This window comes from Equus asinus, chromosome 28 (genome assembly GCF_041296235.1).
Source record: "Equus asinus isolate D_3611 breed Donkey chromosome 28, EquAss-T2T_v2, whole genome shotgun sequence".
NCBI lineage: Eukaryota > Metazoa > Chordata > Mammalia > Perissodactyla > Equidae > Equus > Equus asinus.
The window spans coordinates 24,538,414-24,565,343 of record NC_091817.1 but is presented as its reverse complement, the minus strand read 5'-3'; the positions used below and the strand labels follow the sequence as shown (position 1 = coordinate 24,565,343).

The window sequence follows — 26,930 nt, the reverse complement described above, 5'->3', positions numbered from 1 at the left end:
CTTGCAATCGTAATCTAAATATTGTTAATTACGGGCTAAAACTAATTTATCTTCATCATTTTTAGTTTCTTTTCCGAGGTGCCGGGCTCCCGTCACTATCTCTGGGAATTTCTGGTCCTCTTTCGAGATGGACGCACCTCACCCGGCCCTCCAGGTTACAGGATGTGGGGAGGAGACGCCCTCCCGGCGCCCGCCCAAACCGCAGACACGCTACTCCCAAGGGAGGAAGGCCCTACGCGCCTGGGCGCACGCAAGGGCATTACGGTAACTGCCCCGGGCCGGCCAAGCGTCCCCCCACGCTTCCCAACACGCAGGAGGAGACTCTGGTCAGTCCTTTTGATGTACAAAGGGGAAACTGAGGCCCGGTGAGGGGCAGAGACTCGCTGCTCCACGTCCACTCAGGGGCGGAGCTGGCACTAGGAAAGAGGCAAGTAACAAAAGCGAACACTTGGGGAGTACGCGCCACGTGCTGAGCCGGGGTAGACGGTGCCCACGCCTGTCGCGCGGCGCCTAGGACATCGTTGGCGCTCGGAAAACCTGAGGCCGCCCGGCCGAGCCCCGCGGGGCCCCCAGACCCTGCAGTCAGTCCCCAACTTTCGGCCCCATGAGAGGGTGGGGCCTCTGTCGGGGTCCGGCACGCTTCCTAGCACAGCCCGCGGCCCTCGCCCCAAACTCAGGCTGGGGCCCCCATCACAGAACTCGGCGGCCTGGGGTCACCGCCGGGCCGCAGCCCGCCCAGGCCCCCCCGCCTCGCCGGTTCGGCTCCCTCCCCCTCTTCCCCCCCTCCCCCTCTTCCCCCCTCCCCCTCTTCCCCCACCCCCGGGAGGGAGGAGGAGACTCCGCGGCCCTCCCTCGGCCCTCCCGGCGGCGGCCGCAGCCAGCCCCGTGCCCGCCCCGCCCAGCCGCGGCGGGTCGGACGTCCGGAGCCCGTGGGTCCCCGGCCGAGGTGAGCGGGGGCGGCGGTGCAGGGCGGGGAGAGCCACCGTGGCCGGGGAACTCCCTCCAGGCCACGGACCTTCCGCGGGAGGGAAGAGGTTAAGCTGGGGGGCGTGCTGGAGGAGAAGGGAGCAGCAGCGGCTCCCGCGTCCGCAGCAACCCCCAAACTCAGCAGAACTTTCTAGTCCCCTCCCTGGGCTCCCCCACCTCGCGGGGCCCCCGGCCTCGGGTGCGCAGGGGCCGCCGGGGTTGGGGGGCAGGGCAGGGCCCCTTTCAGAATGCAGCGGCCCGGGCCGGGGCGGACGGGAGGGGGCGGCGGGTGGGGGCGGAATTTGGAACCCTCCCGGGGGACCCCACGTGGTCACCATGGCGAGCGCGGGATGGACGTGCGGCGCGGGCCAATCGGAGCACGGCCCCGCCGTCCCAGGCCCGCGGCGGCTGCCAATGGGGGCCGCGCGGTGGGGTGGGCGGGACCGCGCCGGCCGGGCCGGGAGCCCCCGCCGCCCGCCGCTAAGGGGAGCGGGGCGGCTGGCCGGACCGGGCGGGTGGGGAGGGGATGAGGGAGGGAGGCCCGCGAGGCGACACAGGGCCATGGGAGGGCAGAAAGCGAACTTCTGGAAGGAGTTGGGGCAGGTGGAGCGACGGCTCAGCGCTGGGAGAAGGGAGTGGGCCTCAGTTGCCCCACCGTTGTGATGGTGCCGATGGGTGATACCCGTCAAGCCCGTTCCCCACCGGGGGCTTAAGTTTTTCCGTGGCGGTGGTACAGGGCTCTGTGGGGTCTCCTTGGGTCATGTTGGCACAGGGTCTGCCCACTTGTTCGATAGAGCTTTTAGGAATTTTGTTAGTGCCTCTGCCCATCGTAGAGGTAAGGAAACAGGCCCAGAGAGCGCAAGGACATGCAGATGTCACACGGCATGTCGGTGACAGAGCTGGGACTAGTGGGGTGTCTGCTGTGCAAGAGTGAATAGCACAAGGAGTTGCTGGGAGGCCCAGAGCTGGGGGCAGCCCCCACGAAGGGCTCTCACCGTCTCCTGTACCAGCTATGCCTGGCCACTTGGCCTGACACCTGAGACTCCCATCTTGTAGGTGGTCCCAGGGGCGTCTTGCACCCCAGGCAGTCATGACCCAGGAGGGGAGGCATCTAGTCCCAGCGCTCCAGCCCCCCAACCCCTCCACTTGGCTGCTGGTCCTCTATGTGGATGTGGATGAGTGGCTGCTCCTCTGGGCCTCAGTTGGCCCAATGTAAAGAAAGGAGTTTAACCAGTGACCCAGAATATCTTTGTGGCTCTGGCGTCTGAGATGGGGGTAACTGGGAGCAGGCCAGGGGGGGCCTACCCCGGGGCTCAGGTCCAGCTCCCCGCCCGCCTTCCCTCTCAGTCTCTTCTGGAGGTCTGCTGGTGGAAGCCCAGGCAGCTGGTCACAGGGACAGGTGCCTGTAGTTTGTGGGCTGACCAGTCTGGGACCCTGCACTTATCCAATCAGGCTGTCCTCTGTGGTTTCCCGCCGGGCTCTGCTCCTGCCCACAGCCAGGCCTGTGGCCAGGGGCCAGCCCCAGTGCCCCACCTGAAAGGCTCTGGGAGGACATAGGGGCTTTCTGAGCTGGAGCGAAGAGTTGGGCCGCCGGGCAGCCCCCAGTCCCCTCAGCTGGCCCCCGTCCAGGCCTCAGCATTGCTCACTCCTCCTGCTGGATATTGAGAGTCAGCTAAACATGCTAAGGACTAAACACAAAGTTTTCCCCCTGTGGGCAGTTAGGCTTCCTCAGGTAAGGGGGCTGACCCCTGCCCTGGCCATGAGATGACCTCTGACTCTGACCTTGGCCATAGAAAGGCTCAGACACCTGCCTGTCTCAGAGCCTAGCCACGGACTGACTCCTGATCCTTAGGACGGCTCAACCCTCCCTGGTCGCAAGGGGACTCCTAGCTGTCCCTCTTCCCTCCATCAGCCTAGGAGGCATTTAGGCAGCATCTGCTGCATGCTGGGCCCTGTGCTGACAGCCAGCAAGGCCAAGATGCCCTTGTGGACTTCACAGTGTGGCCATCGCTGAAGAATAGGGAGGTGGCAGTGCTTTGGGAGCATTAACATACTCTGTGTACCAGATCAGGAAAGGCCTCCCAGAGGAGGGGAAACCTAAGGTGGGTCTTGAAGGATGCATAGAAGTTTGTCAATGGAGAAAGGAGGAGGGAGAGACATTCCAAACAGATCCACAAGCAGCTGACACCACTGGTCACTTTCTGTGGACAGGGCTTATGAGGGCCTAGGCTGAGGCGAGTCTCGGATCCAGACATTCTTGTTTCTGTCCTAGAGTGGGCCAGCAGCCGCCCAGATCCGTGAGGACGGCTGTGGGGCCGGGCTGCGGGAGCTCTGAGTTCCCCTCAGTCCTGCTACCCAGCTCAGGGCTGCAAGGTCCCAGTTCAGCCTTCTCCTCAACACTTCACCAGCCAACTTTAAGCCGATCCTGCATGCAGGGCCTGTCCTAGAAGCTCTGGGTGGCACAAGTGTCGTGTCTGCGTGGGAGGAAGCCTGAGCTTCAAGAAGAGAGGGCAGCTGGCTGCATCTGGCTGTGGAAGGTTCTAGGGCTGTGCTCCTTGGGGTAGGGGGTGGGGCTGGAGAGCTCAAGGCATTTCCTGGAGGTGGTAGAACTGAGCTTGAAGGATGGGTGGGGGTTTCAGAGTCTGGGTGGGGGGGGGGGCATTCTGACTAGGAGGAACAGCCTGAGCAGAAGCTCTGGGCGTTAGAGCAAGAAGAGACCCATCTGGCTGTTAGGAGGCAGGAGAGGGGAGGGTGGGGCAAAGAAGGCCGCCGGGGCCTGTGGTGTCTGGTCCTTCCCTGAGTTGCTCCTTGGGGGGCAGTGATAGCCTGGGGGAGTCAGGAGGCCACCCCACACACACATATATGCATACCCCGTGGGCAGAAGGCGCAGAGCCTGCTGGGGAGGGGCGGCAGGGCGGGGCAGCCGGAGCCTGTCTCTGTAACTGTGTGGCATCACACTCTAGTGAGTGTGTATGTTACCAAGGCTGTGTGAGTGCGTGTCCCCAAGGCTGTGTTGTGTGTGGTGGGAGCGGGGGGAGGGGAGGCATCGCTAGGCAAGGTCTGGCTGCCCTTGAGTCTCCGCGGGTGTGCACGGTTCCTGGTGTTCCAGAGGGTGGGCTTCTCCAGAAAACCAGCCTCGGGACCCCCACCCCCACCCCTTCCCCCAGGTGTCCACGCACACCCTCCAGGGGACCCTGGGCCTGCAGGAGGAAAGGCAGGAGGGCTGTTCAGAGCCCGGCTGGGCCCCCTGCTCCCCTTCCTCCTCCCCCAGCCCCCAGGAGGGGCTGGGCCAGACCGCTGGGGAGGGGCCCAGGAGCTGAGTGTAGAGCCCACCCCTGCCTTGAGTGTGGGCTCCTGGAAGCCATCAGGAGCCTGGGTGGCGCCTGCCCTGCCCCTGGCGACGGGCTTGGGATTCCTGGAAGGAGCGGGCCGCCCCTTCCCTGCCGAGCCCATGCCAGGCCTGGCAGCTCCCAGAGGCTGAGAGGATGTGGCAGTGGCCCCCTCCCTGCCACCCTCTCAGTTTAGGGGCTGCAGGAAGGGCCCAGCAGAGGGGGCCCAGGCCCCAGGACTCCCTCACCACGCCCCCCCCCCCCCATTCCTAGCACAGCTCAGGGCCGCTGGGCTGGCACTCACATTTCCTGTCTCCCTCCCCTCCTGTCTCCTTCCCCTCCCCCGCACATTGTTTTCCTTTTCCAAGAGCTTCTCCACGTGGAGCCAGGCCAGGAAAATGGGGAGAAGAGGAGTGTGTGTCTGGATGCGTGTTTGTGTGTGTGTATGAGTGTGTGCATCTGCTTGTCTTAGGATCGAGTGTGTATCTCTGCGTGTCTCTGTGTGTATCCATCTGTGTGTTGGCATGTCTGTGTCTTCAGCTGTGTCTGTGGCTCTGTACCTACAGGCAGGCATCTGCATAGTTGTGTGTGCACACGGGTCTGTTTCTGAGTGTACATGTGTCAGCCCGTGTCTTTTGTAGCTGTGTTTCTGTGTATGGGGATACGTGTGAGTCTCAGATGTCCTTGGGTGTGTGGGGTCAAGGCCAGCCACCTCATTGCACAGGTGGGGAAACTGAGTCACAGAGAGGCCTCGGTGTGTACGGGGAGTCGGTGGTGTCCGGGCCCCGAGATCTGTGTGGCGGTGTCCAGGTGCGTACCTGCAGGGGGTACTGGGGCTGACGCATACGTGTTTGTGTGTGTGGAACCATGATGGCAACGAGACATCACCGAATACTCACATGTCCCACCCTGGACTGTTACATGCAGACTCCCAGCCCCACCCCCACTGAACATGACTCCAGGGGGTGGGGCCCAGGAACTGCACTCGAAGCACGGGTCCAGGTGAATCCGGGGGACCCCTTGATCAAGAAGCACTGGCCTCCCTCACCCCCTGCCCCCATTCTACTGGTGGAGAAACTGAGGCCCAGAAGCGGGCAGGGGCTTACACGAGGCTGGGGACAGAGCCAGGCCTAGAGCTGATGCCTGGTGAATGCAGACAGGCAGTAAACAAACGGTGGACGGACTAGAGAACTAGAGTACGATCGCTGAGCCACGCTGAGGAACCGATGTCATGGTCATGAGTTTAAAGGACAGTGTCCACACGGAGGGGGAACACCTGCCATGCCTGGTTATCCAGGGGAAGGCGGGAGCCATGGAGGTGACCAGAGTTGGCATTGCCTGGAGAGACAAGACCAGGAGAGGGGGCTGGGCACCACAGGCAGATCAGGACCACGGACTGTGAGCTGGGCGAGGAGGGGAGGGACAAGGCAGGCCGTGTGCACAGTGAACAGGTGGCAGGATCAGTGGGCCGTGGCTCCTTTTGGGATTGAAGGATTTTCGGAGTTGGTGTCCTAGACGGAGTGAGCTTGGAATTGACACTAGAGAGGGTCACAGCCATTGGTGACGACAAACGGTGTGACCACAGGCATGATCGGGTTTGCATTTTTAAAACCTCGCTCTGGCTGCTGCTGTTAAGAATGGATTTGAAAAAGGCAACAGGGAGGGGGGAGGGGGCGGCTGCAGTCGCTCAGGTGGGACATGGTGGTGGTGACCTTGATAGGTTAGTGGCTGAGTAGGAAGAAGGTGGACAGATCTGTGTGATGTGTGGCAGACAGGCTGACAGGACTTGGAGGTGACAAGTTGGGGACTCAGAGAGACAGCAGATTCCAGAATGTTCCCCATAGCATGAGGGAGTGACGACGTCCTCTTCTCTTAGAGGGGCATCCAGAAGGAGGAGCTGATTGGGGGGGAATGGAGACGGTGGATTCAGTTTGACCAGGCGGAGTCTGAGTTGTCTGCGGGACATCCTGGCGGGGGTGCAGGCAGTTCTGGAGGACAGCCTGAGAAGGAGAGAGATTCAGCATCCTCGAGGAGATGCCTGAGGCAAGGGCAGCAGGAGAGGAGAAGGGGAACCAGGACTGGGTGACCCCAGCACTCAGGGGACGAGCCCAGGCTGCCCACCAGGGAGGCTGATGGAGAGCAGCCGGAGAGGAGCAGGGAAACCCGGAGGATGACCTGGAAAGAGGGATGCAAGAAAGCAGGAGGGACGGACGGTGCCCAGAGCCAGAGAGGGGACACAGGAGAGGGCTGAGACATGCCCAGTGGGTAGAGGAGTGGCATGGCCTGAGGAGAGAGGGCAAGGGAGGGGGACAGGGTGGAGACAGCAAGTGTGGACCACTCTGGATGGGCCTTGAAAGGGAGGAGAGAGGGGTGGCTTCAGCAGGGGTGAAGCCCCCTGGAGAGGGCATCATTGGCAGGAGTGGGAGAAGCTGGAGGCGGGAGGAGGGGGGACCTTTGACCCAGGGAGGGAGAGCGGCTCTGTCCTCTTAGTGGCAGAGAGGAGGGGGCATGGGGCTTGGGGCAGGACAGGGAGGGAGTGCCAATCTGATGGCCTCCCTTTTCACTGCAATCTCTGACATCAGATCAGCTGCCAAGAGTGAGGGGGTTAGAGGGTGCAGAGGGGACACGGGGCTGGCCAGCCAGTGTTGAGGCACTCTTCTGTGGTACCGCACTGGTCCCTCAGAAAAGGAAGGGATGGCGATTGGGGTGGGGCCTTAGGGGCCAGGTGAGGATCATGGGACAGGCTCAGCTGAAAGGGGAAGGAAGTGTGATGTCCCCAGGGGCTGCATGAGGCCATCTGGAGGTAGAGTGTGGCAGGTTAGGGACAGAGAGGGAGACATGTCTCATTTATTTTAAAGGGGACGTGGCCCACGAATAGCAGAGCCCCGCAGTGGGTGCACCTGCCTCCCGCCCATCTAATAGACCCTGGTTTATTCCCATCATGCCTCTGGGACACGCCTGCCTTCACCAAACCCTCCCCAGTGCTTGCATTTGGACTCCTAGGTACCGGATCTGGATCAACTCCCAGGTTAACCTTGCTGATCCTCCCTTTCCTCCTTGTAAATGTTGATCATTTTCCCTCAAGCCTATTGAGAGGAATAAAGGGGATAGTTCACATAGGGCATGGTACCTGGCCTATCGTTGGCCCTCCACACATGTCACTGTCATTGTCGTGTGCTAAGACTAACACAGTGGCCAGGAACCAGCCCTTGCCTTCAGCAGACTCACAGCCTCGGGTGAGGATGGGGAGCAGAGGGACACATAAATGGTACAGCGAGGGTGATTAATGCAGTGATGAAGACCCGGCAGGGGCCGACCACCTGGCCTGAGGAGGTCCAGGAGCACTTCAAGGAGGAGGTGGTATGGCAGATAAGCTTTAAAGATGAGAAGAGTTAGCCCAGTGCCGGAAGAGGCAGGGAGGGGACTCCTGGCAGCACGGCCAGCCTGGAAGCATCTGCATTCGGAGTGGAGATGGGGGGAGCAGTACCCGCCATTCAGTGTGTGAAATGGGACCTGAAGGTCAAGGACAGCAAGTCAAGGTTTCAGATCAGCTGCCGCTGCTGCAGCATGAAGGGACTGAAGCAAGGCGTCTGGAGGCCCTGGCTCACCATTCCAGCCTAAGTGGGGCTCGCCTGGAGCAGACCATTTTCTCTCCTTCTGCCTTTGCCCATGCTATTCCCTCTGTCGGTTATGCCCTTCCCATAGCTGATCTTATTGCTGTGGACAGATGGTGGCCACAGCCTAATAATGGTTGTGTTCTCCCACAGGTCCGCGGAGGCGTGCCCACCCGGTGGCCGCGAGAGCAGTGAGTAGCGGTGGCCGTCATGCACAGCGGTATCGTGTCCGCCCCGCGTGCCCCGCGCCGCCCCTGAGTCCGGCCGCGAGTTCCAGCTCAGGGCCCGGAGCCTGCCCGTCCACGTGGCCGCACCATGAGCCACGGGCCGAGCCCCCGGCTGGCCGAGTCCCCGCAGCTGTCCAAGGGCAGCCTCCTGACCATCCTGGGCAGCCCGTCGCCCGAGCGCATGGGCCCTGCGGACTCGCTGCCGCCCACACCGCCCAGCGGCACGCCCTCGCCAGGGCCCCCGCCGGCGCTGCCCCTGCCGCCCGCGCCCGCGCTGCTGGCCGACGGGGACTGGGAGAGCCGCGAGGAGCTGCGGCTGCGGGAGCTGGAGGAGGCGCGGGCGCGGGCGGCGCAGATGGAGAAGACCATGCGCTGGTGGTCGGACTGCACGGCCAACTGGCGCGAGAAGTGGAGCAAGGTGCGCGCCGAGCGCAACCGCGCGCGCGAGGAGGTGCGCCAGCTGCGCCAGCGCCTCGACGCGCTCACCAAGGAGCTGGCGGGCGCGCGGCGGGAGCGCCAGGAGGCGCAGGGCGAGTGCGAGGCGCGGGGCCGCGAGCTGGCGCGGCTGCGGGGCGCCCGGGGCTCCGTGGACAGGACGCCCGACGGGCCCGAGCCGGAGCGGGAGCACGAGCCGGTGCGCGACGTCGGGGCGGAGAGGCCGCAGGGCAGCCAGGTGTGCGGCCGGGTGGGGCCTTCGCCCTGGGGTCTGGAAGTGGAAGCGGCTGGTTGACCTGGGCAGGAGGGAGGGCCGCAGGACTCAGAAGGGGAGAGTAAGGGCCTGGTCGCCTGGGAGGTATCATTCTCTGGGTCAGGCTCTGCCCCGCAGGGCCCCAGGCCACCTCTCCGGAGACCTCCAGGCCAGAGCGTCCTGGGCTCTGGTGGTCTATCCACTCCCCTTTGAGCAGGAGCGGCATCTAAGAACTTGCCTAGCAGGCAGCCGTTAATAGCAGAGCTGAAGCCATCCTTTCGTGCAGCTGGAGTTTGGGGGAGGGGTAAACATTTCTAACGCTCATCGATCAAAGCTGTGGGGTGGAGGGTTGCTGGGGCACCAGGAGCACAGAGGAGGTCCCTGTTCCAGGCCTTGGGGGGTGGGGGGGGGGTCTTCACAGAAGCTTCCTTGGAAGAGGGCCCATTTAAGCGGAGACTAGGAGACTGCGGAGGAGTTAACCGTGGAAAGTGCAGGAGAGCGTTCCCGGGTTGGAGAGGGTCTGTGCAGAAGCGCAGAGGCAGAGAGCGCCCGGCGAGTTAGGGAACCGGTAATTCAGTGGGCGCCCGCACGGCCCTACACAGTGCCAAGCGCTGCCCGTGCGTTATCCAGTTAATTCTCGCAGCACCCCCAGGGGGCGTTTGCTTTGTAGAAGGGGACCCTGAGGCATGAAGAGGTTAAGTACCAGTGTCTCCCAGCTGGTGACTGGAGTTGCCGGGGGGGGGGGGGGGGGGGGGGGGGGGGGGGGGGGGGATGGGGTCGTTGAAGATGGGTGAACTCGAGGCCGGGTAATAATCGGAGTGGCTGGAGTGTCCACGGTGGGTGTGGGGGGCAGCCAGACCAGCAGACCTGTCACCAGAAGGCCTTCCCGGGCAGAGTCCAGCCTCAGCTTGCCCCCCAGCGGGACGAGCTGCTCCAGCCAGGATTCTTGGCTGCCCCTTCCCCTCCCCTGCCAGCCCCCTCTGCAGGCTACAGTGGGCACTGCTGTCTCCTGGTGGCTTCCCCAGGGCTCCCTGGTGTTTGGAGGTGGCACTCGTTGCTCTTTTCTGGGGCAGTGTCAGCCAGTCAGCCAGTCTCACGGTGCTCTTCCTGTCCTGGCCTTGTTCTGGGTGTCAGCCACGATCCGGGAGGTGGCAGGTACAGGGGTGGCAGCCCTGGGGCTGCAGTCTGAGGCTGCCCTCAGCCCAGCCACCTCCATGCTCTGTGACCCAGAACAGGTCCCTTCTCCTGTCTCCCCATTTGGGAAAACAGGGCTTTGGACCAGGTGGCATCTGGGGCCCCCACGCACAGTCTGAGCTACAGGAGTAGACTCTCACTCCTCAGGGAGTCCTCGGGGCCACCGTCCCAGTGCAGATAGGGAAACCGAGGGCCACGCAGGGAAGGAGCTGGCCCAGACCCATCTGGAAAGGCCGTGGGGGAAGCCAGGCTGCAGCAGAGGCCATGGGCATCTCGGGTTTGTGGTCGGAAGCGGGCCTTGGGGGCAGGCAGGGGCAGGCTGGTGGAGAGGAAGGGGCCTTGGCACTGGGTTAATAATCCCTGCTTCCTGTCTGGGAGCTGGTTCTGCTCACAGAGGCTGCCCTCCTGTGCATCTTTTACCATGTCACTCATCTCCCAGTGCTTTAGTGTGTGCACCTGAAAAATGGGATAATAGAGCCAGAATTACTTTTGAGAGAATCTAGTTCTTAGACATTGTAGGAATCTTTGCTTCTGCATTCACTCACACCAATGTTCCACCATATGTTTGCATACTTCCAATGACAGGGAGTTCATCACCTTTCCTGGGAAGTCTTCCAAGATACAGGAAATTTTAGTGGCTGATCCTGTGTGCAGTTCCAGGAGGTGAAGGGGCATCCCAGAGGAGGGAGTGTCCTTCCCTCTCCAGGGATGGAGAGGCAGGCTACAGAAGAGGAAACTGGAGACCAGAAGGGCTGTGTGTCTTGCCCAAGGTTACCCACCAAGCTGGTCCCAGATCCAGGGCCTGAGAGAGGCCATGAGGAAGGTCAGGAGGGGAGGGCTCAGTAGCCGTTGGTCCAGCCTCCGCCGTGGTCCCTGCAGGAGCTGGAGCTGGTGGAGAGCCTGCTGCGGAGCAGACCAGAGGAGCCCGAGGGATGCTGGGAGGCACGCAGTGTGGGCGCCGGGGGCCTGCGGGGCAGCTCGGGCCGCCAGGAACGCAGCCGGCTGCCCTGGGAGGACACAGCCACCATCGAAGAGGATGCATCCAAGTTGACTGCCCTGCGGCTGCGGCTGGATGAGTCCCAGAAGGTGCTGCTCAAGGAGCGAGAGTGAGTCCCGGGGGCGGGCAGGGGCCAGGGCGCGGGCCAGGCCAGGGCACCCTCAGAATCCCAGAATGAAAATCAGCGCCATAGAATGGGAGACTGACTAGCTGGAGGCCATGGTGCCATCTGGGCTTGAGTCAGGATGCTGGAGCAGCGGTGCACTACCCAAGGACCCAATGCGAGTTCTTTTTATTAATCCAAATGATGCGTATTGGGGATCTGCTCTGGGTCAGGCACATGCCTGGCAGTGAGGCGCAGCCGTAAATAAGACCAAACCTCCCGGCCTTCGTGGAGCTTCTGTTGTAGTCGGGGGGGGGGGGGGGGGGGGGGTGGCGTGGCGGCAGAGAAGGAGCAGGGAAGGAGGGCTGGGGAGGTCGAGGGGTTGCAGGTGGGAATTTGGTTTGGGACGTGTTGACTTTGAGGGGACAGGAGGCAGCTGGGTACGTGAAAGAGTCTGGAGTTCATGAGACAGGTCTGGGCTGGAGGTAAAAATGCCTGCGTCATCAGCCAATAGATGATCTTGACAGCCGTGAGCCGGGGTGAGTGGGTGCGAGGAGGTCAGAGGATGCAGCCTGGAGCTGACTGAGTTTAGAGATGGAGGAAAGGGAGGCAGCAGAGGAGACAGGAGCCGCTGGGGGCGGGGAAACCAGAAGAACCCGGTTCCCGGAGGAGGGAGTGTCAGCTGGTCCGTAAGAAGAGGACTGAGCACTGAGCACTCTCCAGTGGATTTAGAACGTGGACATCACCAGTGACCTTGATCAGGGCGCAAGCCTGATTCTAACGAATATAATGAATATATGTCGAGAAGTTAAGTATGTAGATTAGTATAGCCTATCTACACACATAATTTCTCTTTAAAATCAACGTCATGCCTTTGTGAAGATGAAGGCGGACATGAGGATGAGGCTTCTACAAGCTGGGGAACACCGGAGACGGCCAGCAGACCTCCAGAAGCCAGGGGAGAGCGTGGCACAGCTTCCCTCTCCCGGCCTCAGGAGGAACCAGCCCTGCTGACACCTTGATCTTGGACTTCTAGCCTCTAGAACTATGAGACAGTACGTTTCTGCTTAAGCAACACAAACGAGCAATAATCCACTTATTGTACTAACTGAAATATAAAGTAGAAATAAAAGAAAGGAATTCGTGATAAAATATAGGCATTGTGACATGGAAATGCTCAGGCTCGGCTCGACTGGAAGAAATTGTGAAGTAGTCGGAATCCGGGGCCTTTATATGGGATGACAGTGATGATGGCCGTGGGAGCGGATGCTGTAAGGCACGCACTCCGAGACAGGCACGGTGCGGAAGCTTTGCCTGTATTCGCTAGTTTAAGTCACCTCCCAGGACAGTGACAAAAGCAGCAGGTGCAGGGGAGCAGGGCTGGCAGCTGAGATGCACGAGTGGTGTCGCTGTGGTGACAAGCTTTCCTGGGAGACGAACAGCCTTCGGTAAAGTCTGAGCAAAGCCGCGTGCAGTCTTCCCTCAGTGGATGCAGTGGTTCCGTTCCTGGAAAAGTCTGTGTTCGTACAGAAGATAGTTGCTGTGTGTTTCAGTCAGAGGAGGTTCTAGGCGCAGATCCGTCTCACCCCCAGGGATGTCCAGCGGGACACACACGCCTTAGACCGGATGCAGGGTGATTCCTGGGTGGGCAGGATGGCCTAGGCATTGCAGGTCCCTGCCCACTAAATGACCCCGTCATCGTGATAGCCAAAAGTGCCCCATCAGGTTTCTCACGTGCCTGCTGGCGGATGGCATTGCCTCCTCGGAGAACCCCGTGTGGGAGGCATGAAATGTTAGTCTCTCAGGAGGGGAGAGCAGCCTGCTGGGGTGTGATGCTAAGCGCAGCTGGCGGCTGAGCACCTGCTGTGCACTGGGCCAGACACTGAGCTCGTTCGTGTTCAAAGCAGAGTGCCGAATGGTGATTATGGGAGATCCACCCAGTGATGATGACAAGAGGGGAACTTTGTCCCTCTTGTCACTGGACAGTGTTTTCCAGCTTTTCTAACTACGGAACCTGTGTTCAAACGGAGCCTTACAGGGAGCCACAGTACATAAGACAGGAACGGGGTCGTGTTTGGCAGGCGAGTGTGGGGCCCAGAGAGAGGGAGGCCCTTACCCAGGGATGGCCAGTGCCTGGAGGCCTGGTCAGTCATTCCCTGCACAATGAGCTGGGCACCTGCAGTTGTGCAGTGGGTACAGTGCCAGGAGAAATGCAAAACCAGGGTGCCTGCCACAGTGTAGGGTGCCAGGGCGTTGAATGCTGAAGCCAGGACTTCGGACGTGGGCTCCGCAGGAGCAGACTGCACAGGAGCACTAAGTGGAGGGCCCCAGTGGGCTCACCCCGTCTGCCTCTCCCCTTCTGATCCCCAGGGATAAACTAGCACTGAGCAGGAACATTGAGAAGCTGGAGGGTGAGCTCAGCCAGTGGAAGATTAAGTACGAGGAGCTCAGCAAGACCAAGCAGGAGATGCTCAAGCAGGTGAGTCTTGGAGACCGAGGGGCTTCCTGGAGGAAGCAGCATTGTGCTGTTGCATTTCGGCAGTGGGAATGGGGAAAAGAAGGGAATTCACTCATTCATTCATTGTCCAGCACTGGCTACGTGCTGTGCAGTGGTCTGAGTGCGCTGGCAGATGATGTCCCTGCCTTCAGGAGCTCAGCTTGTCGGCACCGTGGGTGGGGGAGACCCTCAGTAACCAGGCAGATAGATTCATAAGCTACAGAGTTAAAACAGAATGAGAGAGACGGGGCAGTGGGTCAGGGAAGGCCTGAGAAGGTGACATCTGAGGTAAGACCCAAAGGGATTCGAAGGAGCCATCCTTGAGAGGGTCTGGGGGCAGAGTTTCCGGCAGGAGGCACAGCAAATGCAAGGGTCCTGAGGCCAGAACAAGCCCAGTGCTGCAGGAAACAGGTCGGTGTGGCGGGAGGAGGTCACAGGGAGAGCTCAATCTCACGGGGCCTCATAGACCAAGACACAGAGGGGCAGCGGGGGGTCTGGATGCAGCGTTCATTGGCGCTGGGGTGTGGGAGATCGCGCTCGTTCACGTCCTGCCGTCCAGTCTTACAAAGGAGGACACTGAGGCTCCGGGGCAGGCAGGGGGCGGGCTCGGGCACCAGGGCCGCCTCGTGTGAAAGCCCCCGTGGCCACTAGGGGGCGCGGCCACCCTGGGGAAGCCGTCGGATCTGCATTCCCAGAAACTGCCGCGGCCGGGCGAAGACCGGACTTACAGGAGAAGCTGCTGGAGAATCTCCTAGAATACAGCTTCCCGGAGCCCGCCCTCACCCCCTGCACCAGCATCTGCGGAGTGGGGTCCCGGAGTCTGTCTTTTAATCTTTGCAGTGGTGAAGGGGGATCCTTTGCAGAGGAGAGGGTAGAACGCGAGTGCGCGGTCTCGCGGGTAGGAAGAGCCCCGTGCGCTGGCTCCTCTCCCTCTGCGTCTCCTTTAAGGCTCAGCGCAGCGCGGGTTTGCCCTGCTGCACACGGGGCGTCTGCGCTGTCCCAACCGGGCCGCCCCACTCCCACGTGCAGGCGCGTTTATCCACTGGACTCGTCCAGACGGCTCACTGAGGGCTCCCCTGGGCCAAGGCCCTGCAGGGACACGAGGGCGGCCGGACAGACAAGCTCCTGTCCTCCCGAGCTCACGTGCTGTGGGGAGTGGGATGGAGAGTAGAGGAGGCCCCCCACTCCAGGCCGGGAGGGCGGGAGAGGCCTCCCTGAGGGGGAGGGGGCCTTTAGGCCAAGGCCTGAGAATGAGGAAAGTCAATCCGGCAAAATATCTCGGAAAGAGTGTACTTAGCAGAGGGAACTGCATGTGTAAAGGCCCTGTGGTGGGCAGGAATTTGGTGTATTTGAGGGCTAGAATGGAGGCTGCTGTGCCTGGAGCACAGTGAACTGAGGGATGGGCCGGAGTTGAGGCTGAGGAGAGATGGGCAGGGGTCCCATCATTCAGGGCTTTGTGAGACCACAGGGAGGGACCAACCAGTCTTTATCCTCAGGAATGCACAGATGTGGATATGAGGGAATTTGTTTTTTCTAAAAGCTCACTCTGGGCTGCTATTATGGAAAATGGGTTGACAGTGGGGCCCAGAGTGGATGTCGGGAGGCTAGGTGGTAATGAGGTAGGAGGTGAGAGATGCTGGATGCGGCTGAAGTGGTCAGAGCCAGGGCCTGTCCTGGACACCCAGTGGCCCATTTGGGCCCCCCTCAGGCTCCTTGCTGAGCACTCCTGCACCGGCGCCCACTCCCCAGAACTGGTTCCAGGGTACATGCGGTGGTCCTTGAATAACCAGGCTGGGCTATATCCTGCAGCTCAGCATCCTGAAGGAGGCCCACCAGGATGAGCTGGGCCGCATGTCGGAAGACCTGGAGGACGAGCTGGGTGCGCGGTCCAGCATGGACAGGAAGATGGCTGAGCTGAGGGGTGAGGTGAGGCCGCCGGCAGGACCTGGGAGGGCCTGGGGCTTCGGGTGCAAGGGCCCTGCCTCTGTGTGTTGGTCTCTCCAAAGAGGGCAGGAGCTGGGCCTGTGCTCTGAGGGGTCCCAGCCACACCCTGAGGGTACCCAAATCTGCAGGAGGCGGGCCTCTCCCTCACGGAGACCAGAAGCGTCCTCACATCCTGCCCACCGTGAAATCAGCCCAGCCTAAGTATAGCCACTGCAGCTGGACCTGCTTCCTGAGCCAAAAATGGCTGCAGGAGGAGGGGGGCATCCAGCTCAGGCCCTTCCGTGCCCGCTCCCCTGGGAGCCCTCACCCTGTGCTGCCCTGTTGCAGATGGAGCGGCTGCAGGCAGAGAACGCGGCCGAGTGGGGCCGCCGCGAGCGGCTGGAGACCGAGAAGCTGGGCCTGGAGCGGGAGAACAAGAAGCTGCGGGCACAGGTCGGGGACCTGGAGGAGGCGCTGGCCCGGCGGCGGCGGCAGACCGCCAGCGCGCTGGACTGCGACCTGCGGGCCAGCCAGGCCGCGCTCTTCGAGAAGAACAAGGTGGGGCAGTGGGTGGTGCGGCCAGTGCTGGGGCAGCCCCACCTCCGTCCAGCCAGGGCAGAGCACCTACTGCACGTCCAGTCCAGCCGGCAAGGGGCTGCAGACCCCTGAAGTAACAGCTGAGGACAGACGTGGCGATCGCCCTAGAAGCTGCTCCTCCCGGGCACCCACTGTTGGCCGGGCCTGGAGATTATTACAGTAGCTGCATTTGTCGAGCACCCACTGCTGGGCAGGCCTGGTGGTTATTACAGTAGCTGCATTTGTCGAGCACCCACTGTGGGCCGGGCCTGGTGGTTATTACAGTAGCTGCATTTATCGAGCACCCACTGCTGGCGGGGCCTGGAGATTATTACAGTAGCTGCATTTATCCAGCACCCACTGTGGGCCGGGCCTGGTGGTTATTACAGTAGCTGCATTTATCGAGCACCCACTGTGGGCCGGGCCTGGTGGTTATTACAGTAGCTGCATTTATCGAGCACCCACTGTGGGCCGGGCCTGGAGATTATTACAGTAGCTGCATTTATTGAGCACCCACTGTGGGCCGGGCCTGGAGATTATTACAGTAGCTGCATTTATCGAGCACCCACTGTGGGCCGGGCCCTGTGTCAGTGGTTTTTGTCTGTTATATCACTTAATCCTCTCAGCAGCCCTTTGACTTTCCCACAAATGTTTATGAGCGCCAACTGTGTGTAGGCCTTGTTCTAGGTGCTGGGGACACAGCAGTGAGCAGACAGGACGGTCGCAGCCTCCCCTCATGGAGCTGATGGCTCCGGGGCTGCAGACATTGCTCTCACCATCACAAGCACACTGATCACGCAGCTCCACGGCTGTCGGCAGGAAGAGGCAACACCAGGGGCCTGGTTTAGGCCCCGGGTCCGGGGAAGGCTTCCCTGAAGCAGTGACCTTTGAGCCGAGGTCTCAAGGAAAAGCAGACGTTAACTGGTGATGAACTGAGTGGGAGAGGGAATTTGGAAATAATGTGAATAAATGTCCCATGGTGACAGGGACGTGGAGATTTGAGGAACAAGGAGGCCAGTGTGGCTGGAGGGCAGTGGGCAAGGGGGACGTGGTAGGAGGTGAGACGGGAGCTGTGGGCCACCCGTGAGAGGAAGAGGTGGGCGTGGGCAGGCTGCCATTCAGGGTGCTTGCTGGCTGCTGTATGGGAGGCAGCTGGGCAGGCAGGCCGGGTGGGAGGCTGTCACTGTTTCCTGGGGCAGCAAGAGGTGCTGGAGGCCTGGACCAGGCTGAGGTTGGTGGAGATGGAATGAAGAGAGTGAATTCGAGAGACCTTTAGGTTGTGTTTGGCCTGTTTTACAGATGTGAAAACTGAGGCCTGGAAAAATCAGAGCTCAGGGATGGGCACCTCCATTCCCGGCTGCTCCTCCTCCTCCCGGTCACTGTGGCTTCTGATCTCTTTTTCTCTGACGCCCGCTCCCCAGTTTAACTCATCCGCAGACCCAGGGCTTTAAATGCCATTTATAGGCCGAACTCTAGACCTCATCCTTCCCCAGAAAACCTGGCTCGGCTCCAGCAGCCTGCTGGACATCTCCATGGCATTTCCAGTAGGGACCTCAAAGTTTCATGTCCAAAATGGAGCCACTGATTCCACCCACCGGGGCCTCTCCTTTCATTGCCCCCCAAGCCTCTCATCTCACTAGATGCCACCTCTGTCCTCCAGCTGCTCAGCCAAACCTCTAGTGCTGGCAATTCAGACAGCTGGTGGAGAGATTCTGGGAGAAGAGACACGCGCACCCCAGTGACCCTGTGGGACTCACTGGCATGGTGCCCTCTGACACTGAACCATCCCCCGTCTCTGCTCCCCTGCAGGAGCTGGCAGACCTGAAGCATGTGCATGGCAAGCTGAAGAAGCAGTTCCAGGAGAAGGTGGCAGAGTTGGCACACGCCAACCGGCGGGTGGAGCAGCACGAGGCAGAGGTAAAGAAGCTGCGGCTGCGGGTGGAGGAGCTCAAGAAGGAGTTGGCCCAGGCTGAGGACGAGGTGAGCACCACTGGGGCCAGGAGGCGGCCCTCAGGCCTCCGCTGCGGTAGGATGGGGCGCCGGGCCCTCCTGTGTCACTCCATGCTGGGTCCCCAGTGCCTGGCAGGAGCCTGACTCTCAGAAGGTGCCCAGGGTAGAGCGGGTGGGTGGGTGGGTGGGTGACGGATGGACGGTAGATAAGTGTGGGGGTAGGAGGGTGGGAAGAAAGATGGACAGACAAGGTGGACGAGTGGTTGTGTAGATTAATGGATGGATGAGTGGGTGGATGCACAGGTGGTTAAACGGAAGGAGAGAAGGATAACTCTGTGGGCTGATGAACAGGTAGCTGATGGAATAGGTGGACAGATCAATGGGAGAGGGAGGGAGAGAGGAAGAAGGATGGATGGATGAGATGTAACAGATGTCTGGTGAGTGGATAGATGGATGGATGGATGAAATGTAACAGCAGATATCTGATGAGTAATTGGTTGAGTGGATGAGTGGATAGGTGGACGGATGGGTGGGTGGTAGATGGATAATGGATGAGTATATGGATGTATGGAAAGATAGATGACTGTGCAGGCAATGGATAGACAACTGACTGGATCAGTGGGTGGAAGAATGAATGGATGGAGAGAAAGGACAGAAGGATGGATAGATGGGAAGACAGGTGTGTTTTGCGGAGTGGAAGGGCACATAGACAGGGTGAATGGGCAGCTGAATAGGTTAATGAATGCTGAGTGGGTAGGTGGGTATCTCCAGGGGCAGATGGATGGTTCCATGGATGAACGGTCAGATGGGCAGCTTGATGGGCATAGATGGGTAGGTGGGTTGACGGACGGATCAGGAGCTTGGGGCATTGGAAGATGCGTGTATTTGGAAAGCAGAGACAGTAGAAGTGGAGAGGGACAAAAAGGATGCCTACCTGGAGGAGGCGGGCTTCGGTCTAGTCCTCAAGGGAGAGACAGGGATTGCTCTCGGGGAAGGACATTCCCACAGAGGAATGCAGGAGGTCCTAGGCAGATGGCAGGCCAGGCTGGCCCAGCCCAAGGTCACCCCCATGCTCTTGGCCCTGCTCACCCCCAGCTGGACGAGGCCCACAACCAGGCACGTAAGCTGCAGCGGTCGCTGGACGAGCAGACGGAGCAGAGCGAGAACCTGCAGGTGCAGCTGGAGCATCTGCAGTCCAGGTGGGCCCCGCGTGCAGCCCTGGCTGCGGACTGGGTTCCAGCGGGGCGAGGATTCCCTGCCAGGGCACAGAAGCAGGGCAGAGAGCCTTCCCACCCGGGGAAACCTCCCAGCCGGGTTGGAGCCCCGAACTCAGGCTAGAGGTGGGGACAGAGAAGGAAGCAGTCAGGCCTCCCTGGGGCCAGAATCCTGTCCTCTCCAGGCAGGAAGGGCCAGGGCCAGGAAACCAGGGAAGGGGAGCGCAGGAAGTGAGACCCGCTGGGAGCCCTGGAATTGTCTCCCGGGCAAGTGGGCGGGTGGCAAGAGGGAAGGAAGGTCAGGCTCAAGGTGGGGCAGTGGGTAGGGTTAGTGGGTCTGGAAGTCATAAACAAGAAGAACAAGCAGCCCCCAGGGTCCCGGGCTGGGGTGGTCCCAGGCCAGCTGGAATCCGAGGGACTGGGGGCAGCGAGCCATGGCAGCAGCCCGGACCCCCTCAGCTGCAGACGGGACCCGTCAGCCACAGGGAGGGAGGCCGGGGGGCGGGGTCTCTGGGGAGCCCACCCAGCACATCTGCAACCCTGCCCTGCCCCCCCCAAAGCCCCGTGAAGCACAGCCTCTCCCTCACTCCCCTTAGAGCTGTGAGATGTCAGAGAACAAGTCCAAGCCCCTCCCTGTCACAAGCACCCCACCCCAGGGGGTCATGAGCCAGCACTGACCTTGACCCACTCATCCTGGTCCTGTGTCAGGCCCTGGGCAGGGTCCTCCTTGCGCCCTCTTATTTCACGGGAGAGAGGGAGCCGGGCTCTGCAGCCAGGCTGCCAGGTGGCGGGAATCCTGGCTCCGTGCTGAGTGGCTGTGTGGCCTTGGGCCGCCTCCCCTCTCTGGGTCAGTTTCCCCATCTGTACAGTGTGGATGGTAGTGGTTTTACCTCTTGGTTATTGTGAGAGTTAAATGAGCTGGTCTGTGCTCATGAAAGTTGCTGGCTCGTCATGAATGCTACATGACCATCAGCTGCTCCTGCTGTTACTGCCACCCCCGGGCTGGGGGCTGGTATTTGGGTCAGCTCTTGTGCTGCAAGAATCATGCTCCTGTGAGCCATGGGAAAGGAAAGACGTTTTTCCTAGGGGGCTGGCAGATGAGGAGAGTGGGGTACAAGAAGGGACAAAGCTGGTGGGTGCTCAGACTGGATCACCCCCAGCCATCTGCACCCTGCTGACTGGGCATGGAGTCTGTGCTGAGTTTCCAAGCCTGAGAGTCCAGGCTGTGCAGCCAGACCTAGCACCTGGGTGACCTGGTCAGCCAAGCATCAGTTTCCCCATCCGCCTGGGGTGTTGCCTGTGAAGCGTTATGCAGGGGCCCCGGGCACGAGTCAGACTCCGTGTCTGGCCAGCTCTGCCCCCTCCGCACAGCCCTTGGAGGCTGGCCGGCCTCAGGGCTCTCCCGCAGTCTTGGCCACGTTCTTCGGGAGCCGTCAACTCCCACAGAGGCCGCTGCTCTGCCCAGCCTCTCAAGTGCCTCCACTGGGAGGGGCGGGCGGGGCAGCCGACCGCTGCCTCTTTTTATTTCCCAACTTTTTGTGCTTTAATGTTCCGGGGACAGCTCACTAAATCACAGAGCAGTAATGGAGCCCCCGCAGGGCCCCTCCCTGCCGCGTTAATAATTCATGCCTTCCAGTAAGATGCGGCCCGCCGCCTGCCTGGGGGATGGGCATTTCCGCCCCCAGCTCTTCTTGCAGTGAAGTTCGCCTCGTAAATTTGGCTTTAGGAATTTTAACTGGGGTGGGGGGGGCAGGGCGGAGCGGGCAGAGCTGGGGATCTAGGAGACTCAGAAACCCCCGCCCTCAAACTCCCTCCTCTGGTGTTTGGAGCCTGGCTGGGGTGCGAGTCCCAGCGACCTGACCTTGTGCCGCTGCCTGGCGCCCAGCCCCGCCCCCCTCTCTCTGTGGAACTTTGGGCAAATTACTCAACTGCTTTGTGCCTCGGTTTCCTTGTCTGTAAAATGGGGGTGTCAGTAGCACCCCCTTCGTTTCAGGGGCTTCTGGGAGGAGGATGTGAGATGAGGTAATGCCTGTCAGAGGCCCGGCCTGGTGCCCGGCAGCGGGGAAGTGTCGGGGAAGGCCAGGCTGCCATCAGCGCCTCCTGTCCCCCGCAGGCTCCGCAGGCAGCAGCAGAACGCACCCCTCTTCGGGAAGATCCGCAGCGCCCGCTTTGGCGCCGAGGAGGCTGGGGATGGAGCCAGCGACCTGGACGAGGACGAGGACCTGCAGATCCAGGTGGCCTAGCTTGTGGGGCTGCCCAGCTGACCGGCCGCTCGAACTGACGCGTCTGCCTGTGCTGGCTCTGGGAGCAGACCCCGCTCCCTGCGACGGACGACGGCCTTCTCTCCCGCCGCGTGCACCCGTGGTCCCACCCTAGCAGCGCCCTGTGGGAGGGAAGCCACGGCCTGTGTTTTATATGTATATTCTATATATATGCCCGTGGTCCTTGGACCCATTTGATTTCATAAACACGGGATCCCTCCAAGGCCCAGATAGGCCTGCCACCCACCGGAGTCCTCCATGCAGGGGGAAGGGGGGTGTCAAGGGAGGGTGGTGGGGTGCCACCCCAGGCTGCCTCTCTGGGTGTTGGGGGCTGGGCGGAAGCTGTTCATAGTACGATGTGATAAACCCAGTCTTTTGTAATAAATGGAGTTCAGGTTCTTGGGGCGGAGTCCTGAGGCACAGTGTGGCAGATGTGGGCAGGGGGTGTGGGGGACAGACCACATCAGCCTGCACGTGGCACTGAACCTGAGCTCAGGAATGTCAAGTGGCTTAATAAATGAACGAGTGTGAGAAAGAATGAATGAATGAACATCTGAGATGCTGAATGGTCTGGAATCCGGCTCCTGTGAGGGGAGAAGATATGGTCCATGTCTAATCTAGAAAAGAGAAGACTTCAATTCTGGCACCATATGGGTTCAAATCTTTGCCCCTTACTGGCTGTGCAACCTTGAGGAACTTACTTGCCCTCTCTGAGCTTCAGTTTCTCCATCTATAAATTAGGTGTCTCAGGGAGCCATCATGAGAACTAGTGGAGTTCACCTGGAGCTCAGTAAAGCTTAGTTATTGTTGAAATACTTGAAGGCTCGCCCTGGAGACGAGGGATTTGCCAGCTGGGTTCTTCCACAAGGGATGAGGTTCAGGTGACTGGGAGTTTCCCCAGAGGTAGGTATGAACACAATAAATAATCCTTTTATCTTTCTTCTAGCCCTGCTCTAGGTAGTGAAATTACAGGTAATTTTCATTTTATTTTTGATACTTTAATGTCTAAACCACCTACAACCGGCAGATTTCTGTTCAATCTGATGGAAATGGTCATTAAAAACAAGATTTCATACGTTTTTGAATCTTTGCAAGTCAGGGTGGCACTCGAGCTACCCGCCCTGGAGGAGATGCTCTGAGGGTTCTCCCCATCATCAAGCCTGGACCAACGGTGCTGGTGCAGTGGCTTTCCTCTCGTGGCAGTGGGGACGGGGCCCCTCCTGGGCTCTGAGTGTGAAGGAGGGCGTGGGTGAGACCCAGCCGTGGGGACCCCCCTGCTTTCTTTCCCTGTAAGCCGGCCAGCGGGAAAGGGGCTGCGGAAGGAAGAGCACTGTCTCCTGCCAGGATCTCGTTTTTCTCTCCCAAACAGGAAGTTGGCCCCTGAAGAGGCTGAAAGTGCTGCCCTTTGACCCCGGGAGCCAGGAGCCAGGCTCTGCTGACAGCAGCCAGGAGAGCTGCTCACCAGGCCCGGCCGACCTGCCATTCCCAGACACAGAACAGACCCTGTCCTCGAGGCAGGCGCCTCCAGACTCCCTGGCACCTCTGGCGAGATAGCGTGGAGCAGGGGCCCGGGCCAGCCCCTGTCTGTGGGCGGGCAGGGCGCTCCGAGAGAGTCAGTGAGAGGGCCGGCCCCCTGCTCCGTCTACCAGGGAAAGTCGAGGTCTCAGGAGCGGGGCAGAGCCACAGACACAGGGCTGGAAGGTCCTCGGGGCCTGGAATTTGCGCTCCCTCCCTGCTCACAGCCCTTCCATGGCTCCCCTCTACCTGCAGCAAAAGTCACCGGTGGTGCCAGAGGCAGCATCAGCCCACAGAAGTGTCAGCTTTGGCTCGCATGATGCTTCAAAGATTATGTTAACACATAGTTAATGTTAGCAATGGGAAGTTTTCTCATGAAGATGTGGGTTTCCTTCTCTTGAGAAATCAGTACCTGGATCCACGCTGGACTGGGAGGCCAGTGCTCCCTGGCAGGGGTCTCAGCCACCCCAGTGGGCCCCACTCTCTGCAGCTTTACCCTGCACCCAGCTCGTTTCTCTGACCACATGGCCCCTGAGGCATGTGAGTGTGTGTCCTCTGGCCCAGTCCAGTCTTCCGAACAGGTGGGGAACCTGAGTGACTGAGACGGGAGGCGCTGGCCCGCAGTCTCTCTCCATCATTGGCCAAGTACACATGTCACTTGCAGGCTCCTTGTCACCGCAGGGTGACTGCCAAGAACTGCTAACATGTATTGAGCCCCACTGTGTGCTTGGCAACCCTGGGAGGGTACCATCCTCATCTCCCTTTATGCCGCGGATGCAGAGCTCAGAGGGAGCAAGGAGCTAACCCGAAGCCACACAGCTGGTTAGGGGCAATGCGGCATTCCAGGTCAGCCAGTGTGAGGCCAGAGGCCACACTCCTGATTAAGACGCCCCTCCGGCCCCTGCCCTACTCTGCAGACCCCCACCCCCACCCCCACCCCCCAGACCCTGCAGCTCCAGCCATGGTGAACTCCTTTTTCTGCCACCCAGACCTGCACCTCCCCCATCCCCCAGCCCTCCAAACCTCAGCCTGTGGGGTTCTTAGAGTGTAAGGGGGTTGTGTGTTTTGCTTCTCCTGCCCCACCAGGTGCTCCTGGAGGGCAGAGTGCCCTGGGCCTAGCCTAGCGGGCATCTTTAAAGAAAAGAAGGCTGGCTGGATGGAAGGGGGGATGGGATAGTAGGCGGCTGAAGCCAGAACCGCCCCCTCCCCCAGTCCCGCCCCACCTCAATACCTGCAGGACTGGTCCTAGACGGTCTTTGTGCTGGTCAGCTCAGCAGTCTCCCAAGGCAGCTGGCCAGGGCCTCCTTACAGGCCTGGGGTGCCCAGACAGGCTGGAGAACGGGCTGGGCCGCAGCTGCCCCACCCAGCCCCTCCCCTGCAGCATGAGACTGGGGGCCCTGGAGCCTGTTGGTGTTGTCGCTTTCCAGCCGAGGTCATTTCTGCCCAGCCTAACTCTTGCCAGGCAGCCCCTGGGCTTCTCTGTCTTGAAATCGATGCCCAGGAGTGAGCCCCCTGTCCCCCAGCCCTCCAGACAAGCTTGGCTTCTAGACCCAGCTGCTTCCTGATTGGCTGTGTGTCTTCTGGGAAGTTCCTGCCCCTCTCTGGGCTTTTGTTTCCCCATCCAGAAAATGAGGACAGTAGCAAATGGGTTGTCTAAACCCACATCCAATAGTATGACTTTACTCTTAGTACTAATTTTCTGGCTTTCCCTTTGCTCTGCATCGCAGCCAAGACCCTAGTGCCCTGTCTGCCTGGGGACCCACCAGCTGCCCTGGGCACCCGTCTCGGGCAGCGGGCGGGGGGTTGGATGCAGAGGCAGCACCCAGGGACCAGCTGCGGCTCTCACCCCCACACCCATCCAGCTCCTCTGCCTGCTAATTGTGGGGTTGCAGGACGTCAGCTGCCTCCCAGGCCCCGGGCGGGCTCCTACCAATGGAGCAGGAGCTCCCTCCACAGCATCCCACTCCTCCTCCAGCCCCACAGACACAGCTGCGCTGGGGGTGGTCCCCACGGTGCTGGGACCCCCACCCCTCCGGGAGGCAGCCTGAAAAGGTGTCAGTATGAAGACTTCCTCCATAGCTTTCCAATCTCCCAGGCTTCCCCCCGTCAGAGAGGAGCATGGGCTCTCCACCACTCAGGAACAGCCATGGCTCCCCATTGCTGGACAAGTCAAGTTTCACCCCACATCGTGGCCCGTGGGTGCTCCAGACTCACCCTTAAGCACGTTCCTCAAGTGGCCTTGGTCTCAGGTCCCTGTTGCTCCAGGATAAAGTCCAGACGGGCCCCTTGCTACGGCCTCTGCCTCCCCCACGGGCTTCCCCAGCATCCTCTCTCTACTTGCCCTCGGCCAGAGCACCAGTGGCCTGGGCAACAGCTCCACAGTGACCGGGGCATGCCTCATCTCTCACATCTGGACTTGAGCTCCGAGGGCAGGGGTCCTGCCTGTGGGAATCTGGATCTCCCGGGAAAGGACAGAGAGCATCATTGAGAGCTCATGCTCACCCCTACCCCCACCCCTGCCCCATGGTGTCATTTAACTTTCATCTTCACAACAACCCAGGACGTGGACAACGGCAAGATGAGGACACCCAGGCCCAGAGAGGGAAGGGACCTGCCAGGAGATGATGGGGGACCGGGATTCAATCTAGGCAACTTCAAAGGCCAGGTGTTCTCAGCCACGGCCCTCGGCCCAGGTCTGAGCCCGGTTTCAGGGCAGGGAACTGGTTAGTGTCTGTGGACGGGAGGGAGGTGGGAGGGAAGAGAGAGCCAGTGATGGGGCAAATGACCGTCCTCAAGCCCGCTTCTCACCCAGCGCCCCACTCTGTGCTCTAACTTATGCAGGTCGGAGTCAGGAACCTCATTGCCTAGGTGAGTAAACTGAGGTCCAAAGTGGCTTATCCGAGGGCACCCAGCAATAGTGGGGTCATTATCCTTCACTCCTCTGGCCTCCTCCATTCTCACTCCATAGAGCAGCCAAACGATGTGGATTCACCTACACGCCTAACTAAGCTCCAGCTCCCTGAGCCTCAGTTTCCACATATGAAACGGGTGCTGTGGGGATCAGAAAGGACATTTGTCAAGCCCTCAGCGTGGGGTTCAGCACCCAGCACTATGTTGTTTTTCCACCTTTGTCCAAGGACACCCGTCACATCTGCGCGGGAGACCAGTTGCCCAGGCAGGAAAAGCGCACTTGTCCACGCTGGGGTGGGAACCTTCATCCAGGATCCGCCTCTGCCTGCGTGGACCATCCCACCCAGCCACACTCCGCCCTCCCTGCCCCCACCCCATCTCAGAAACCTCCACCTGCTCACTCGCCCAGTTGCCCACGTATCTTCATTCCAGGATGGAATGGCGTTTGGGGGGAGCGCTGGGAGAGCAGAGGCACCTTCGTCTGTTCCTGGACCACCACCTGCTCCCCAACTGCCCCACCCCATTGGCTGATAAATTGGAATTAGATGCGTAACAGAGTCCCTTGGGAATTTGGCTGGTGGGCATCCCTGATCAGATACAGTTTATCTGATGGCCCGATCCCCGAGGGGTAAACTGAGGAAGCTGCCAAGCTGAGAGGAATAGAGTCACAGAGAAAACAGGTGCCACGCCAGGCAGCCTGCCTCTCTCCTTTCTTTCGATGCTCGTGACAGCCCAGTGAGGTGAACCCAGTTGTTATCCCGCTTTACAGGTGAGGAAACCAAAGTGAAGCCCCTCCGCAGCTTCCTGAGGGCTCACAGCAACTAACTGGCATGATCTGAAAGGGGCCACCGCTCCCCCGGGTGGATGCTGGTCACCAGGGCACCAGCGGCTCCTCGTGTACTTTGAATGTAACTCACGCCCCTTCCCGGCCTCCGGGGCCCCTGGAGATCCGGCTGGCGTCTCTTC

The 26,930-nt window shown here is 60.5% G+C and overlaps 1 protein-coding gene across 3 annotated transcripts; it reads left to right on the top strand.

The window, feature by feature from the left end:
* Positions 1-285: 285 nt before the first annotated feature.
* CCDC102A (coiled-coil domain containing 102A) lies at positions 286-22,614 on the top strand. 3 transcript variants are annotated; one of them, XM_070500444.1, is made up of 9 exons: positions 286-427; positions 8,063-8,809; positions 10,898-11,124; positions 13,489-13,597; positions 15,425-15,541; positions 15,887-16,096; positions 17,924-18,094; positions 19,160-19,263; positions 21,392-22,614. In XM_070500444.1, the coding sequence occupies exons 2-9, from the start codon at positions 8,225-8,227 to the stop codon at positions 21,519-21,521; spliced, it is 1,653 nt and encodes a 550-aa protein (XP_070356545.1). In that variant the 5' UTR covers positions 286-427; positions 8,063-8,224; the 3' UTR covers positions 21,522-22,614. The 3 variants fall into 3 exon arrangements, with proteins under 3 accessions (XP_070356545.1, XP_070356546.1, XP_044617179.2); XM_070500445.1 differs by lacking the exon at positions 286-427 and adding an exon at positions 821-946 and having other exon boundaries at positions 15,887-15,991; XM_044761244.2 differs by lacking the exon at positions 286-427 and adding an exon at positions 821-946.
* Positions 22,615-26,930: the final 4,316 nt, after the last annotated feature.

Bases quoted from the DNA above. Each gene is read 5' to 3' on its own strand.
- CCDC102A (XM_070500444.1), top strand. From the start codon at position 8,225: ATGAGCCACGGGCCGAGCCCCCGGCTGGCCGAGTCCCCGCAGCTGTCC. The intron at 11,125-13,488 runs GTGAGTCCCGGG...TCTGATCCCCAG, and splicing joins GTGCTGCTCAAGGAGCGAGA to GGATAAACTAGCACTGAGCA. The intron at 13,598-15,424 runs GTGAGTCTTGGA...TATATCCTGCAG, and splicing joins AGCAGGAGATGCTCAAGCAG to CTCAGCATCCTGAAGGAGGC.